General features: G+C 40.0%; 1 protein-coding gene across 8 annotated transcripts in view; it reads right to left on the bottom strand.

The window, feature by feature from the left end:
- The window catches only part of EP400 (E1A binding protein p400), a 104,860-nt gene that overhangs the window by 60,316 nt on the left and 28,603 nt on the right, over positions 1-15,941 (bottom strand). For all 8 annotated transcript variants that reach the window (XM_075898396.1, XM_075898395.1, XM_075898394.1 and 5 more), the window contains 8 exons: positions 14,873-14,980; positions 13,989-14,182; positions 11,047-11,224; positions 8,286-8,422; positions 7,729-7,898; positions 6,927-7,101; positions 5,725-5,861; positions 4,659-4,845 (listed from right to left, as the gene is read on the bottom strand). In XM_075898396.1, the coding sequence (XP_075754511.1) occupies positions 4,659-4,845; positions 5,725-5,861; positions 6,927-7,101; positions 7,729-7,898; positions 8,286-8,422; positions 11,047-11,224; positions 13,989-14,182; positions 14,873-14,980 (1,286 nt within the window). The remainder of the gene's footprint in view (positions 1-4,658; positions 4,846-5,724; positions 5,862-6,926; positions 7,102-7,728; positions 7,899-8,285; positions 8,423-11,046; positions 11,225-13,988; positions 14,183-14,872; positions 14,981-15,941) is intronic.

Genomic DNA, 15,941 nt, shown 5'->3' on the forward strand with positions numbered 1-15,941 from the left:
TAAAGTGAAACTAACATTAGTTGATTGCCTTATTTACAGCATATATTTCAAAGGAAAAAAATAAGGGATTTTTTTAGGTAATAAAAATAAACTAAAAATACTGAAACTCCAGATTTTTTGGTCATAACTACAGTTGACAATCCCACTGTTAGTGTAAAATTGGCTTGAAGAAGCCAATTGATTGATAGGGTTTGGGAAATCAGGACTTTGCTTTATCTAAGTTGCAGTTTTCCTGGTATTTCAAATATCAGTTGAGCTAGACAGCAACAAATGCAGTTCATAAATATCAGCACGTAAACATGAAACCGCTGAAAAATTCAGCGGTTACATGTTTACAAAAATAAATTTTTGCTAACATCCCTAGAAGATACACAGTTACATGCTGCAGACTCCAATATAAAGCAATAGCTGGCTCCCAAGAGCAGGGCCGGCAGCTGGAGCAGATATGCACCAAGAACGGGGCTTATGCACGCTAGCTCCCAGTTACTGGCCCCATTCCCAAGAAGCCAGTTGCCACCTCATGCTGCAGATTTTGATAGGGAGTCCGCAGCATGGGGTGGCAGTGGGCTCCCTGGGAGTGGAGCTGGGTTGTTACTGTAACAGAAACCAATAAGCTGATTTTGGAGGTTAATCGTTTAAACAATTACACTCTTAAATCCCTAGTTCTCCCAATTTTCTTCTAATTTCAGAGTGTTTTTGGGCACAGGACAGTTCCGGAAGACAAAAAACATAACAGTAATGCAGAATTAAGCCTATTTTTCTTCAGATAGCTGAAACATAAATGCCAGCTACTCAACCATTTCTTACAATGTAAACTGCAGGGAGAAAGAGAAATGTAGTGAACGTGTAATAAATTAAGTGGACTGCTGTCGTGGTAATCCTGTTAGATGCTATCTAGCCAAGAATAAAAGAGGAAAGACTATTTTGGGGTCAATTTTCTAGCTCTCTCCTCATGTGGGGTGAGCAGAGTGGGTCCTAAAGAGGACTGCTCAGTCACAGGTGCAGCTGCCAAGATGCCTGATCTGCCTTGGTCCTCAAGCAAGACGACTGCATCACACACCCGTCGCCTGTGTGTCAGTCTGTGACTGGGAACTTCTGGATCTCACTGTCCTGTTCCCGTTGCCACTCGAAGATTACCACTGACTTTTTGACTTGTACAGGTATCGTTTTCCCAAAAGCTGAAAGATACCGTTGCGGGACTTCTTTTAAAGTGAAGAGACTGGCACACAATAGTCACCACACTATCCTAGACAGATAGTGGCTTGAAACCAAATGGCATGGACACATGATGATTAGAGATCATCTATCTACCTTCACAGCTGCTGTAACAATACACAAAAGTTTCACCTCCATTGTGCAGTTATCCTCAGTCTGCTCTGCCATTGAGGACTTCTTGGATCACACTTTGTCTGAAACCTCGCCCTTGACTGTTTTGCCAAGGGTGATCCTAAGGGAGTACATGACTACAGGCAGCATTACTCTTGGGATGTCACTGGAACACGCAAGGTTCTCCACTAAAGTGATGATCCATGGAGAGGAAAATGTAAGAAAACTTCTCAACTTTGGAACCTGGAATATAACGTACCCTGATGGATAACTCAAAGAGTGATCAACCAGAGCAATATACAGCTATCATTGCTTGCAAATTGAATCAGTTTAGCATCATATTGCTGCCTTGTCCAAAACTAGAAGAGCTGATGAAGGACAGGTGAGGAAAGAGAAAGGAGACACCAACTTTCTGGAAGGTAAAATCTTTAGATGAACTTTGATTGTATGGAGTAGGATTTGCTATAAAGAACAAGCTTCTAAATAAGATAAGATCATTCTTCTGTTGGACGATACTCAGACCTGTGGAAAGGAACAATCAGGAAAGAAGGAGTTGGCAAAAGCAATTCAAATGGAATGATGCTCCCAACCAAGTGTGCTGAACATGAACATATCATCACGAACACTTTTTCAACAAAAGGACAACTTCAAAAAATCTTGGAGACACCCACATTCAAAGCACTGGCATCTTCTCAGCTACCTCATAGTTTGCGCTTGAGATTACAATGATGTACTTCTTACAAGAACAATGACAATTGCTGATGACTGTGCCTCATTCAGTTGCTGATGATCATTGCCTCATTCAATCCACAATGAAAATTAGGATCACACCCAAATGGAAGCTACAAAAGAAGCAGGCACAAGCTGACGGTTCAAGTTCTGAAGGACCCCATTAAGCATGATCACTTCCAAGCAGTCTTAGAAGAAAATCTTCCATCAGAGTTTCTGGAAGAAATTGGAACATTGGAGCTAGCTGAAAGAAGCAATCATCAATACCTGTGAGGAAACCATAAGCTATCACACCAGAAAATATCAGAACTGGTTTGAAGAGAATGATGTTGAAATCGAGCAACTCAGCAATGACAAGAGAATGGCATTTTGTGCTTCGAAGAATGATATAAATTGCAATACAAAGAGAGAAGGCCGTGCTAACGCAAAAACAGAAGTCCAATGTAAAACCAGAGAACTCAAGAACAAATGGCGGACTGAGAAAGCAAAAGAACTCCAACATTTTGTGGACACCCATAATACAAGTGATTTCTTTAAGAGCCATTAAGGTTTTTTATGGGCCAACTTGTCATGGCATGAACTCCCTTCACTTTAAGGATAGAGCCACACTTCTGAAGGACAACAAAGCCATTAATTTTCACTGAAAAGAACATTATGAAGATTTTCTTAATCATAACTCCATGGTTGTGGGTGAAGTTCTTGAGCAAATCCCCCAATGACCTTCTAGGGATGAACTTCAAGACTCTCTCAATTTGCATGAGGCATATAATGACCTCAAGCAAATGAAGAACCACAAGGTAGCAGGTCCAGATGGGATCCCTGCTAAAATCTTTAAAGACGGCAGACCAGAGTTAATTCGGCAGCTTAGCCAGTGAAACGAGGAATGCCTTGATTGCAACCCTCTTTTAGAAATTGATAAAGCTAACTGTGGAAACTATCATGGAATCTCCCTCATTGTTGCAGGCAAAAGTCCTGGAACGGGTCCTTGCAAACTGTCTTTTGCCTCTGTCAGAAGAAATTTTACTGGAGTCACACAGTGGCTTCCGACCATGTCACGGATCTGCAGATATGATCTTCATTGCACAGCACCAGCAAGAAAAGTGTCGGGAGCAAAATCAACTACTGAATATGGCTTTTATTGATCTAACTAAAGCCTTTGACTCAGTGAATAACCATGTTCTTTGAACTGTACTTCTGCTCTATTTATCAGGATATCCAATCTTCAATGTCCTAAAGTTGCTTCAAGACAACATGAAAGCCACTGTTCTGAGCAGCACTGGCTTCCAGAGTAAACCTTATAAAGTACAAACTGGAGTCAAACAGGGCTGTATCATCACCCCAACAACATTCGCAATCTTTATTTCCATGATTTTCTACCTAATTGATGGGAAATTCCCAGCTGGCATTGAAATCATCTACAGAATAGATGGAAGGCTGTTTAGGATGAGCAAGCTGAAAGCTAAGAGTAAGATTTCCACCACCTCTGTAGTACAACTTCAGTATGCTGATGACAATGCAGTTTTTGCCCACTCTAAGAAAGATCTTCATATTATCCTCACTGTGTTTGCTGATGCTTACACAAGTCTTGGTATCTCACTCAACATCAAGACCAAAGTGCTCCATCAGCCCTCTCCAAACGAGATACCATATGCCCCTCTATTAAAATCAATGGTAAGGCACTAAAGAATGTTGATCATTTTCTCTACGTTGGAAGTTATCTTTCATCCAAGGCAGATACTTATATAAAAATCCATCATCTGAGTTATGCCAGTGCAGCCTTTGCTCATTTACAGCACAGGGTTTTTGAAGATCATGACATCTGAACAGACACCAAACTTCTTGTCTATCACGCCATTATTTTCCCAATAATATTTTATGAGTCTGAAACCTGGACAATCTACAGACATCACTTGAAAGAGGTATCACCAACACTGCCTCTGCAAGATCTTGAAGATCAAATGGGAAGATAGGAGCACTAACATCAATGTTCTGGAAGAGGAAAAGACCACCAGTATCAAGACAATGATCATCCATCAGCAACTTCACTGGACTGGTCACGATGTTCGGATGCCTGACCATCGCCTCCTAAAACAGGTCCTGTTTTCTCAACTGAAAAGGATACTGTAATGTGGGAGGACAATGGAAGTATTATAAGAACTTGCTAAAGAAATATCTTAAAGTGCAATATTGATGTTGACACTTGGAGACACTTGCTCAGGATCACTCAAAATGGAGAGAAGTCCTAAGCAATGTCTCCCTGAAATTTGACATTGCCCACTTACAAGCTAAGGGGAGACTGGCTTTTAGTCATAGTCAACAGCCTCCTGCTGCACCTGGAAACATCCATCCTCACTATAACAGAACTTGTGGTCCAAGGATTGGCCTTATCAGCCTACTGAGGGTCCACAACTCCCATGGAAGATGATCATATTCAGCAACAAGTGATCACCATCAGTTGAGTGGAGGACTCAGAACAGCAAATTCCACTTATAAGCTACAGTTGGGCTTGAAGCACAGACCTATGAATGAGAGACTGATGCCGTGTCCTCTAAATACCAACATTCTGCAAGGACAATTTTTAAATAGTTTATTTTTCCACTCACCTCCCAAAGACCCCGTTCTAATGCATTTACGACCAAAGAAGCAGTTCCATATTCTAATGTCTCCGCTACATATGAGGAGCTGGTAAGCCTGGGATTTATCAGGTCAGGGTGATTACAAATCCTTTGCAGCTGCATCAGAACGTAAAGGACACTGACAAAATGTCCACTTTTAAGAGCTTCCTGGGTTCTATCAAATTAAAAAATAAATAAATAAATAAATTTCTCGGTGTAAACATAGTTTTTATAAAGCCTGAAAGAAACATCATAGGACCAGAATCTGAAGTGTAATGTGTTACATAGCAATCTTAATACATGTTTAGGTTTTAAATGGAAAGATGTTTCAGGAGTATATATTGTAACACAATATTTTTTCAAAAAACATGTGAATTTGAATTTGCAATTATCATGAAACTGAGGAACATGGACACTGCCTAAAGTCAGAAACAGTTTAAGCAAAGAAGTTTCCCCACTTCCTAATTTTTGTCAATCTACTGCACCTTTACCCATATCACTACTCGTATTGTTTCACTACTGGACAACTGTTGAGCAGAAACTGACTCTTGTTGAACTCTGGTGGTTTTGTGGTTTGGAGACGCATCCATAGGGAATAAGAATTATCCAAAATTTATCATCAGAACTTCATTTTAGCCTTCCAGAGTTGCATTTTTCAAAATCCATCATGTCATTTGTCTCTAATGTGATTCTCAAACTGGGTTGGGATCCCAGAATGGCTCAAGAGCTCATTGTAACAGAATCACTGGGGTTGGCTTGTATTGCAGGTGTCCAAAACTGAAGACAAAGCCCAAATGTTTCAGCCCTGGGTGGCAAGGCTCAAGTTACAGACCCCTCCTGGGAGCCTCCTTCCCCTCGCCAAGTTATAGGGCTTGAGTTTTGGTCCTCCCTCCTAGGATCAGGTTGTAATTTTTGTAGGGGTTTCAGAGTAGTTATGTTATATTCTTTGGTCATGAAAAAATCTTAAAAGCAACCACCAGGACAATCTCCTTAGCCAAAAAGTAGAATCATAACTTTTTTTTATTTTTTTTATTTTTCTATTTGAATTCTTTACCCTGGCTGCAATATGACATCTTCGTACATAGCCTTTTGCCGACTAGATAGACGACACTTTAGCACGTGTTCATATTTCTTTGTTAGTTGCTTTTCAACATCTCTTTTTGATCTTCGCAAAATAAATGGTTGAATCATCTGAAAAATGTCATAATAAATTAGTTTTCCTTCACTACTTTGACAAGTTGAAGTTCAGATTATCCAAATATAATACACACACAAAATAGCAGCTATGCAACCATATGTATATAAAGCAATTACACTGCTACAAAAATGACTTAAAATTGACATTTGTTCTTTTAATCTCTGCTGTAAGGTGCTCCAAAATCTAAGCATTTGGTTTTGTTTTGGCTTTTTTAAAGACACTTTTAGCTCTTATTCTGACAATACACCAAACACAAACCAAAACTTAGCCTATAAGCTGTAAAAATGAAAGTAAATCAACCCCCTCCTTGCAGTCTGAAACCACAACACTGAGAGAACTGTGAACTGCTTGTATACATAGCAAAGAGATGCTAAGGATTGTCAATTATTTCAGTTAATCATAGCTCATGTGTCTGATAAAATAACAAATTCTTGAATGCAACAGCACACATTTGGGCTTAATATACTTAACAGTTGCACTGGTTTAACTAAATTAGTTTAGTTAAATAAGTGCAAAACCCACATAATTTAAACCTGTATATACTAATTTATCTTAAAGCAATTCTTTGCTGATTTAAAATAATTTATCCCTAGCATGTATAGATTAAATTTAGGAGACCCCACAAAAAGTTTGAGTTAAGGATGTTAGCATGCAATTGAATAGTTATGTAACCCACATCAAATTTTAGAAGTTACACAGCTATTCAATAGTCCCAGGGACAGTCACCAGCCTGTGCACTCTAGTCCTACTCCCAGGGAACCCCCAGCACCCTGTGCATTTTTAAGGTTTTACTAGTGACTGTACTGGATTCCCAGGAGAAAGTGACTTAGGAAGATCCTTACTGCATAAATCCTGAGCTCCATAATTTAGGCCCAGTGTTCAACATGGAACACAATGCTTTGACCAACATACAACAGAATGCTTATAAGACGTGTTCCTGTATCAGCTGATCCAAGCATTAAGAAAAGGCAGAGAATTCTGTATGAACCCACTATGCCTGAGTCAACCGTGTTCAGATATTGAAGTAATAGAGACAAGAAAATAACTGAATGACATACTCTGTGCAATCTTATAACAAGTTTATGGCAATAATCCTGATTCTCCTCATTGGCTGCCTTCACTGGGAAATCCAAATAAGGTCTGGAAATTCCTGGAATTAGAAAATGTACCATAGTCCACAACTCCATCAATGTGTTATGCAAAGGAGTGTCTATCAGTAGCAGACGACGCTGGCTGTGAACAATATAAAAAAAGAAACTTAATAATGAGGTTTACTAATGAGTAATAATTAAGCAATTTTTAATAAAATAAAGAAATTCTCATGTGAACAGTAAGGGTATATAACAAATACTTAAAAATACAATAAAAAAAGAGAACAGTAACCCCACCTGCAATAAACCAAATTAACCCAAATATAAACCCCCTCATTTGTCCTAAACATTGCTTTCCATAATATTTTCATCTTCATTAAATAAGTCTGCCTGAAAGGCTCAGCTGTAATAGTTAAGAAGTAATGCTAGCTATTAAAATCTAAAATTAAGACAAGGTGTTATACTAAAATTTAGGACAGTTACCCTTTATAGTTAAACATTAAACTATAAAGTTTCCTATAAAGCTTGAGTATTTTAATATAGAAGTTTTTAAAAAATGTTTTATTAACTTAAGCCTTCTGACATTCATTGGCATTTTTATGCAAAAAAAAGTGAAGCATCCAAAACAAAGCAAACTAGTTTCTCATTTTGACAGTATAAAAAAAATGCATAGTAAATATTTTGCTTGAATAAATCAAGGTCCAGAACAGAACAGCAGAAAAACTGATCTAAAAGCAACATCAAGGAAAAACTCTGACATCTTTCATACCTTCGGAGACTGAAGAGTGCCTCCCAGTGTTTCTCGGACATGTTTTTAATTTGCTGCATTTCATCTAGAACTAGATACTTCCATCGCATTTTCATGAATGCATGGCTGCTTTTAAACAGCTGCTTGTATGAAGTGATACATGCATTAAAGCTGTTGGGTTCTGTCCATTCCTACAAAAACACAAATAAACAATGATCCATACAAACTCCCTCCCATTGCTAATGCTAGGGGGACAAAAGTAATGGCTGTATTCCAGTGATTAAGACTGTATGCCATCCACTTTACAGCTATTAAAAAATGTGGATAATCCTAGTCTTTAAACTACAATTGAGGTCCAGACAGTAAGGTGCTGCATTTATTGCTTAATACTGAGTTCACCCCATTGCTTCACTTGGATTTTCAATGTGATTTATGGATTAGAAGCTCTTGGGAAATGCAAAAAGTCCACATTCTATTACTAATTTCTTGCTATATCTCAACAAGAACTAGCTGCATAAATATGTGTACCTAAATAGTGATCTAGTCTCATCACTATAAATAAACTCTTCAAAATATACCTCTCTCTTTGCTCTAAGTTCTCTTTGGCTGCCAAAGTACAAAAGAATTTTCAATCCAGGGCACCAACGTTTCAATTCAAGCTCCCATTTTAGTATGTTACAACTCCGTACAACAACAAGATGAGGTCCCCAATTACCTGCAGGAGGAAACATATAGCAGATGAAAATACAGATATGGGATAAACAATAAAAGCTCATTTTCTCCCTTCTACTCTTAAAGTTAAGAACCACATGTACTGAATTCATTGTTAAAAATATGTGAGAGCCAAGACAAATATCAATACACTATTATTATAAGAACTGTTAACCAGTGTGAGAGAATACAAAGCTGTAATTGAAGTCTGAAGTTCTGCAAATGCAGTTGTTTATCAACGGCTGAGTCACAGAAGTGAACAGAGTCGTTTGTTCATTGTGCTATTTAGTTTCTTTTAATACTGTTAAATGGGAGATTTTTTAAAAACTTGGCATCCAAAATCCATGTCAGGGATAGAAAACTGAGCAGGGGGCTGTCAAGTAATAAAGCAGGATGTCCAATTACAAAGATGTGATTGTCATCTAGCTATATAAATGATTATTTAGCAAAAATCATCCTTTGTCCATGTATTAACCAAGTCTGATTTGAACCCACAAAAATCAAAGAGATTATAATGGAAGAATTAATCTCTATTTCGCTCTCATTTTTTCCAGAGTACATTTGTCAGCTTCTGGTGTTGCCAGTCTCTGGCTCCTATCCCTCCCTCATCCCACCTAGCAATCGCAACAAATCTAATCATGGGTGAATCTGCATATGCTTCAGTATATTTGAATAGTGCTTTTTGCTGCAAGAACACTAGGTGAGATGTATATACAATTGATGAACCCAACTTTTTTTTTTTTTTTTTTCTCAAATGGGACATATCAGTAATTCTTAAAACAAAAATCTCAGCTAAGCTAAAAATCCAAGATTGGAGCAACATTAAAAATTATTTGTGTAGATCTGAGAAGTGCAGTTAACATATGTCGGAGGCAGTTTTTGGGAAGTTAATATCCTTTTTCATTTAGAAACAGGTCTCGAAAAAATATACAATCTACTCGCCCGTGGTGAGTAGATTGTAACCCGGAAGAGCCAGATTCGGGCGATTTGCACATGCACAGAACGATCTGCACATGCGTAGATCGCCGGACAGCACGGCTGGCGAGCGGGACTTGCTGCGGTTCGGCAAGCCCTGTTTATAAGTAATTGTATAGATAACATTTTTCTGAACTTTTAATCAGATATCAAAGGAGCTTTATAAATACTTAATCTTAAACAGCTTCTGGATATAAAAACTACCGCTCCAAACCATGGTGAAAACATGGAGATTTTAGAGGAAGCCAGTAAAGTACAACATGATGCGGCTTACCATTAAATAATGATAACTATTTTGAATACCATGAGCATTTTTTAACCAAAAGGAGACAGTTTAAGAGTACTTGAACACAGCATTTATAATAGCTACTCAAGTTACAGTAGCTATTCAAGAAGTGGTTAGAACTACCAGCTTTTTGCCACTATTCTTAAAAGGAATCACCACAATCGTTGGCAAAATTTCAAAAGATTTGCAGGACAGCTGTAAATAGGCAAAAGAGTGATTTATAATGTCAATGAGTAGTCCTGTGGTACCTGAGAGACCAATAAATTCCCCTCCCTATCTCTATTGCTATATCGTATCTTGAGCTTTCGTCAGTAACACCCACTTCATCAGATGAGTTTAAGTGTTTCTGATGGAGTGGGTCTTATACCCACAAAAGTTCATGTTACTATTAGGGATGTAACAGTGTAGTTGATTAAGCGATAAGCAAAAGCTTACAGGTTAATGCTATAGATTACATGCCTTTCCTTCCCGCTCCCAAGTAAATTTTATAGCAGGCTGGCCAGCAGCCTGGCTCAGTCTCTGGTTCACACTAAGTCAGGGACCTATCCTCACTGCTACTCTAAAGTGTAGTAGGTGCTGGGTGGACAGGCAGACCAGCTCATTTCTGGCTTGTGCCGGGTCCAGGAGTTCAAAGCCCCCTAGACAGGGGCTGCTGCCACCCCATACTACTGCCTCTATCAGAAGTAGCAGCACAGCATGACAAGCAGAAGGTCTGCGAGGAGAGCTGGTTTTTAAACTGGCTCCCCTTGCAGGCCAGCTCCTGCCTAGCATTCCACGCTGCTGCCTCTGAAACAGAGGCAGCAGTGCAGAATGGCAGGGGGCTCCTCAAGAGTGAAACCAGAGGACACTGGCTGCCAGCCCAGCCCCCTGGGGACTATAGAATAGTCAAGTAACCAATAAGAATTCATGAGGTTACTCAACTATCCAATTAACCAATATTTAACATACCTAGTTACTATATATTTTAGGGCTGTTAATTGACATGTGTTAATGGCTACCATTAACGCAGTCCAGGATAAATACATGAAATTTGTTAAAATGTTAATCGCAGGTGTTAATGCTGCGCTGCCACATTGAAGTGCCACTACGGCGCTTCAAAGGGTCAGCGAAACGCAAAGCCCAGGATCAGTTGGGGAGTCCCCAGCTGATCCCAGGCTCCATTGCTGCCGATTTGAAATGCTGCCTTGGAATTTCAAAATGGCAGCGCCACACAGCTGTGCGGTACTGCCACTTTGAAGTACACCCTCCCCTCTGCTGCTTCTATCTGATACTCTGTATAGACTAACATGGCTACTTCCCTGAGATGTATAATGGTAATAGTAGTCTACCTTTAATCACAGTTGAATGAAACAGCAGAATCAACTTACCTTCATTACAAGCCAGATGTGCAAAAAAGGCAATGACTTGCACAGTTTTGCCAAGCCCAGCCTCATCTGCCAGAATACCATTGAGATTCTTTTTATACAGTTTTGCTAACCAGTCCAGCCCAATCTTCTGATACTCTCTAAGAGTCCCATACAATAAAGATGGAGTATTGTATTTTACCTATACAAAAAGAATATATACATATACGTTGCTGCTTTTGATCAAAGGAGTATGATTAAGGTTAAAGAAGCAAATAAACATTTCCTTCTATGATTCCATAATTATGGATTAGGGAGGGAGGGAGGGGCGAAGAGATAGGAATAACTCGGCCAGTACCGGGGAATTCCAGGTCTCAGGAAGCGTGAGTGCTGTTCTCCCCCTCAGTTCCAACTTCTCAGGGAGCGCACACTTTTCCTCTGCTCCCCACAACAGCCACATGCTTCCTGAGAAGTTCGAGCTAGCATGCAGTCCTGAGATCCGTACTCCCTTTCTCCCTCCTGCTCCACCACTTCCCTCCCCACACAGGCAGGTAGTAGGGGGAAAAGTCCCCGGCAGCACGATGGACCCGGCATTTCAGGAAGTTTGCCAGCTGTTTAGAAGAAGGGAAGAGCAGCCCGCCCACTTCCTGAGATGCAAGACCTGGCTCATAGCTGTGGGACTTCCCCCCATGCCGCAGGAAGCCAGCGCGCTACCTCCATTTTCGCTGGAGGTAGCATCAGCGCAGGCTTCTCGTTGGGGGTTGGAGGAAATGAGGGGGAGCTGGAACGCATCATGATCAGCTGGTCGTGTCCCCACTATCGACCAATTGATCACAATCGACAGGCTGGTGACCACGGCTCTAACCTAATCCCCTTCTTTTCCCCCAGAGCCAGGCTCCTCCTTCCTTCCCCTCCCCTCCCCTAGATCCAGGAACTCTCCCCTCTCCCCCTGCTCTAACCTAATCCCACTTCCCCAGAGCCAGGCACCCCCTTCCCACTTCCCCCCCAACCTAATTCCCAGGTCCCAGAGCCCCCACTGCTACAGCCATGCCTCCCTCTAGGCACAAGGACACGTGCACTGAGCAGCCAGTCTGGAGACATGCTATTTGAGACTCCATGCGCACCCCCGCCCCCGCTCTAATCCAATTCCCCTTCGCTCCTCCCCTACCCTCCCCCAGGCACACACCCTGCTCTAACCCAAACCCCCTCCCCCACTGCTCTAACCTAATGCCCGGGTCCCAGAACCACCGCTACAGCCACATGCGGCTCCCTCCAGGCACTGGGGCGCGGGCACTGAGCGGCCGGCCTTGAGCACATGCTGGCTGGGGTACATGCACTGAGTGGTGGGCTGTGGGCTCACACTGGAATGCGGTGCAGATCAGCCCAGCCGTAAGCAGGCACTGGGCGCATGCACAGAGCAGCCCGACCATAAGCACGCACTAGGGCACCTTGCGCAGTGTGGACGACCTGAGTGGTACCAGCAGGAGCCACTTTTTTTTTTTAAATCAGAGCGCCACATGCAGCTCATGAGTTGCAGGTTGGCCACCCGATCTACATGTTTTGTAAGTCTTTAAGGTGCTACATTCCCACAGAGTAATCATCAATGGATCACAGTCATGCTGGAAAGGTATAATAAGTGGGATCCTACTGGGATCAGTTCTGGATTTGAGTCTGTTCAATATTTTCATCAATGTTTTAGATAACGACAGACAGGATACTTATAAAGTCTGCAGACAATACCAAGCTGGGAGGTGTTGCAAGCACTTTAGAGGGTCGGATAAAAATTAAAAGTGATCTGGACAAACTGGAGAAATGGTCTGAAGAAATGGAATGAAATTCAATAAGAACAAATGCAAAATATTCCATTTAGGAAGGAACAATTAATTGCATGCATACAAAATGGGAAATGACTGCCTAGGAAGGAGAATCGCGGAAAGGGATCTGGGAGTCATAATGGACCACAAGTTCATTTGCAGTCAACAGTGTGACACTGCTGCAAAAAAAGGCAAATGTTTTGGGATGCATTACAAGGAGTATCTTAACCAAGACATGAGAAGTAATTCTACATTACTCTGCAATGATCAGGCCTCAGCTGGAGTATTATGTCCAATTTTAGGCACCAAATTTCAGGAAAAATTGGAGAAAGTCCAGAGAAGAGCAACAAAAATAATTAAAGTCTAGAAAATATAACCTATGAGGAAAAACTGAAAAAATGTGCTTTGTTTAGTCTAAAAAAGATAGCAGAGGAAACAGATAACCATTTTCAAGTACATAAAAAGTTGTTACAAGGAGTAGGGAGAAAAAATTGTTTTTAACCTCTTTAGGACAGGACAAGAGTCAATGAGCTTACATTGCAGTAAGTCAGGTTTAGGTTGGACATCATGAAAAACTTCCTGTCAGGGTGATTAAGCACAGGAATAAATTGCCTAGGGAGGTTGTGGAATCTCCATCATTGGAGACTTTTAAGAACAGGGGAGACAAACAACTGTCAGGAATGCTCTAGATAATACTTAGTCCTACCATGAATGCAAGTGGCTAGATTAAATGTCCTTCCGAGGCCCCCTTCCAGTCCTATCATTCTATTTCAAATGCTGTAAAATTTCTTGAAGGAACAGCAAAATTATTAGTTTTGTACTGTAGGCATTCCATATTCACTCAATTAATTAAGCCTCACGATATTCTCTATGAAGTACCTATATACTTTTCCAGATGGAGAAACTGAGTAATGAAGAATTAAGTGTATTTTCTAAGTCCACGAACCTGCCAGTGGAAGAACAGAATTCCAATACTTTCAGTTCCTATTCCTCTCATTATGCTAGGGTAATGAGAGTGCATCCAGTATTATACTGAATAAAAGGTAAACAATAAAAGACATTCCATTATGTAGTATTTCCGGTTTTAAAGCTACCCTTTTAAAAATATCTTTATGCATCAACACATGTAGAAATGGAAATGAAAAGCTTTACCGCTGTCAAGATACGAGCACTCCCTTTAGGTAACAGTGCTTCTGCAGCTGCAGCAACTTCTGTTATGTCTTTTGAGTACTTTTTTGAAGCATTTGTTCTCTCTACACCCTTGTGCTGATCAATGTTCAGAAGTGAATCTATGAGTACCACTTCTTTTTGAAGATTCTCCTGGTCCCGTGTACGGTCTTCTGATTCTACATAAGATGTAAGTTTATGATTATTTTACACAGAGACATATAACATCAGAAATAAGTTACTAAATCTTTAACCATTTCTATTATCTTCTGTTCTGTTAAGTTAAAATGAACAATTTAGTTAATTTCAGCAACATGTTCTAAATGCTAATGTTAAGTAGGCTGAAGAGGAAATAAGATTTTACACTCTAAGAAATCCTCTGGAATGTCCCAAATTCCTAAAATTGAACCTATAAAGAATAATTCTATGACCAATGGTATCTATAACACGACAAGAAAACTAACCAGTATACATTATTTATAGGCTTTGCTATATCTACCTCCACTATAGTTTGAGTGTCTCAAACATTACTGCATTTATCCTCACAACACTCCTATAAGGTAGAAAAATACTATCCTTATTTTACACATTAGGAACTAATAAACAAGAGATTAAATGTTTTGTGGAAGGCCATACAGAAAATATTTTGCAATGCCTGGAATATAATCCACAGCTCCCAACCCTTTTCCACATTCCTCCTTTCATACAATCCCTTAGACGCCAGCAGTGTTAATTTTTATTAATTTCTGATGTAACTTACTTTGTTAGTTCTCCCACACGATGAACCACCTTGATAAAGTGAGCCTAGTGAATTATCAATTTATTTCAACATGAATGTTAGTGGTTTCTTCTAATAAAAATACAGTTACCTTCTTCACTGGTGTCCTCTTTATTGTCAGGCTTAGGCTGGGGCCACTGAAAATTCTCTGAAAAGGCACCTTCATACATCTTTACTAAATCATCCAAAGGCAATTCAGCTAAAGATAATTGAAGAGCAAATACAATGATATTACTACCTAAAATTAGCAGTTATCAATAATACTCTATTTTAATAATCCAGATACATGTTGTAATCCATACAGTAGTCAATTCAGAAATTGACTTTAAAGAGAATTAACAGATGGAAGGAAGGTAATGATTTTAAAGTCAGTGGGCTCAGCTCAGAAGATTCCCAATAAAATAAAAATCCCACTATATAATCTGACAATCAGTTACTGCTTTGAGGAATCAAAGCACTAAAAGTATCAGGCTTGTTAAGACATCAAAACTGAAGTATGTCTGTGGGGTATTTTGCACAGCACCACATATACTTTCCTCTGAACAGTTTTACAAAAGGAAGGAGATTACTGGCAGAGCATTCTCTGGAAAGGCCCCTTTCCCTCTTATGCTTAGCCTGTCAAAATCTGAAATAGACCAGGCTTTTCAGCCTCTTTGCAAAATCATTGTTTGAGCAGGCACACGCAAAGAGCCAAGGCAAATGAGGCTTGGTGGGATTTCCATCTAATGGGAAAAGGCTGTAGAGGGTTTTAAGCAGAATTGCTTATGTGACCAGTGATCACAGTAGTTGGTAGGAGGTGCTTCCACTTTAGTCAATGTTATTTTGGATCTCCAATGCTCTCGTGTTTTCAAGGCTCTTATCTATCAAGGGCAGTTGAAGCTTTGAACCAAGTGAGTTATAAGATCAAGAGCACATATTCCTGCACATCCAGAAATATAATTTATGCAATCATGTGCCAAAAGTGTCCATCTCCTATGTACATTGGACAAACATCTCAGACACTTCGCAAAAAGATCAATGTCCACAAAACAGATATCAGACAGGATCACAAAGAAAAAACAGTTTCTTGCCATTTCAACCAGAAAGAACATTGTCTTAACGACTCGATTACCTGCATCCTGCTGCAAAGGCCTTTTAAGACTACACTTGAAAGAGAATCC

This window comes from Pelodiscus sinensis, chromosome 15 (genome assembly GCF_049634645.1).
Source record: "Pelodiscus sinensis isolate JC-2024 chromosome 15, ASM4963464v1, whole genome shotgun sequence".
NCBI lineage: Eukaryota > Metazoa > Chordata > Testudines > Trionychidae > Pelodiscus > Pelodiscus sinensis.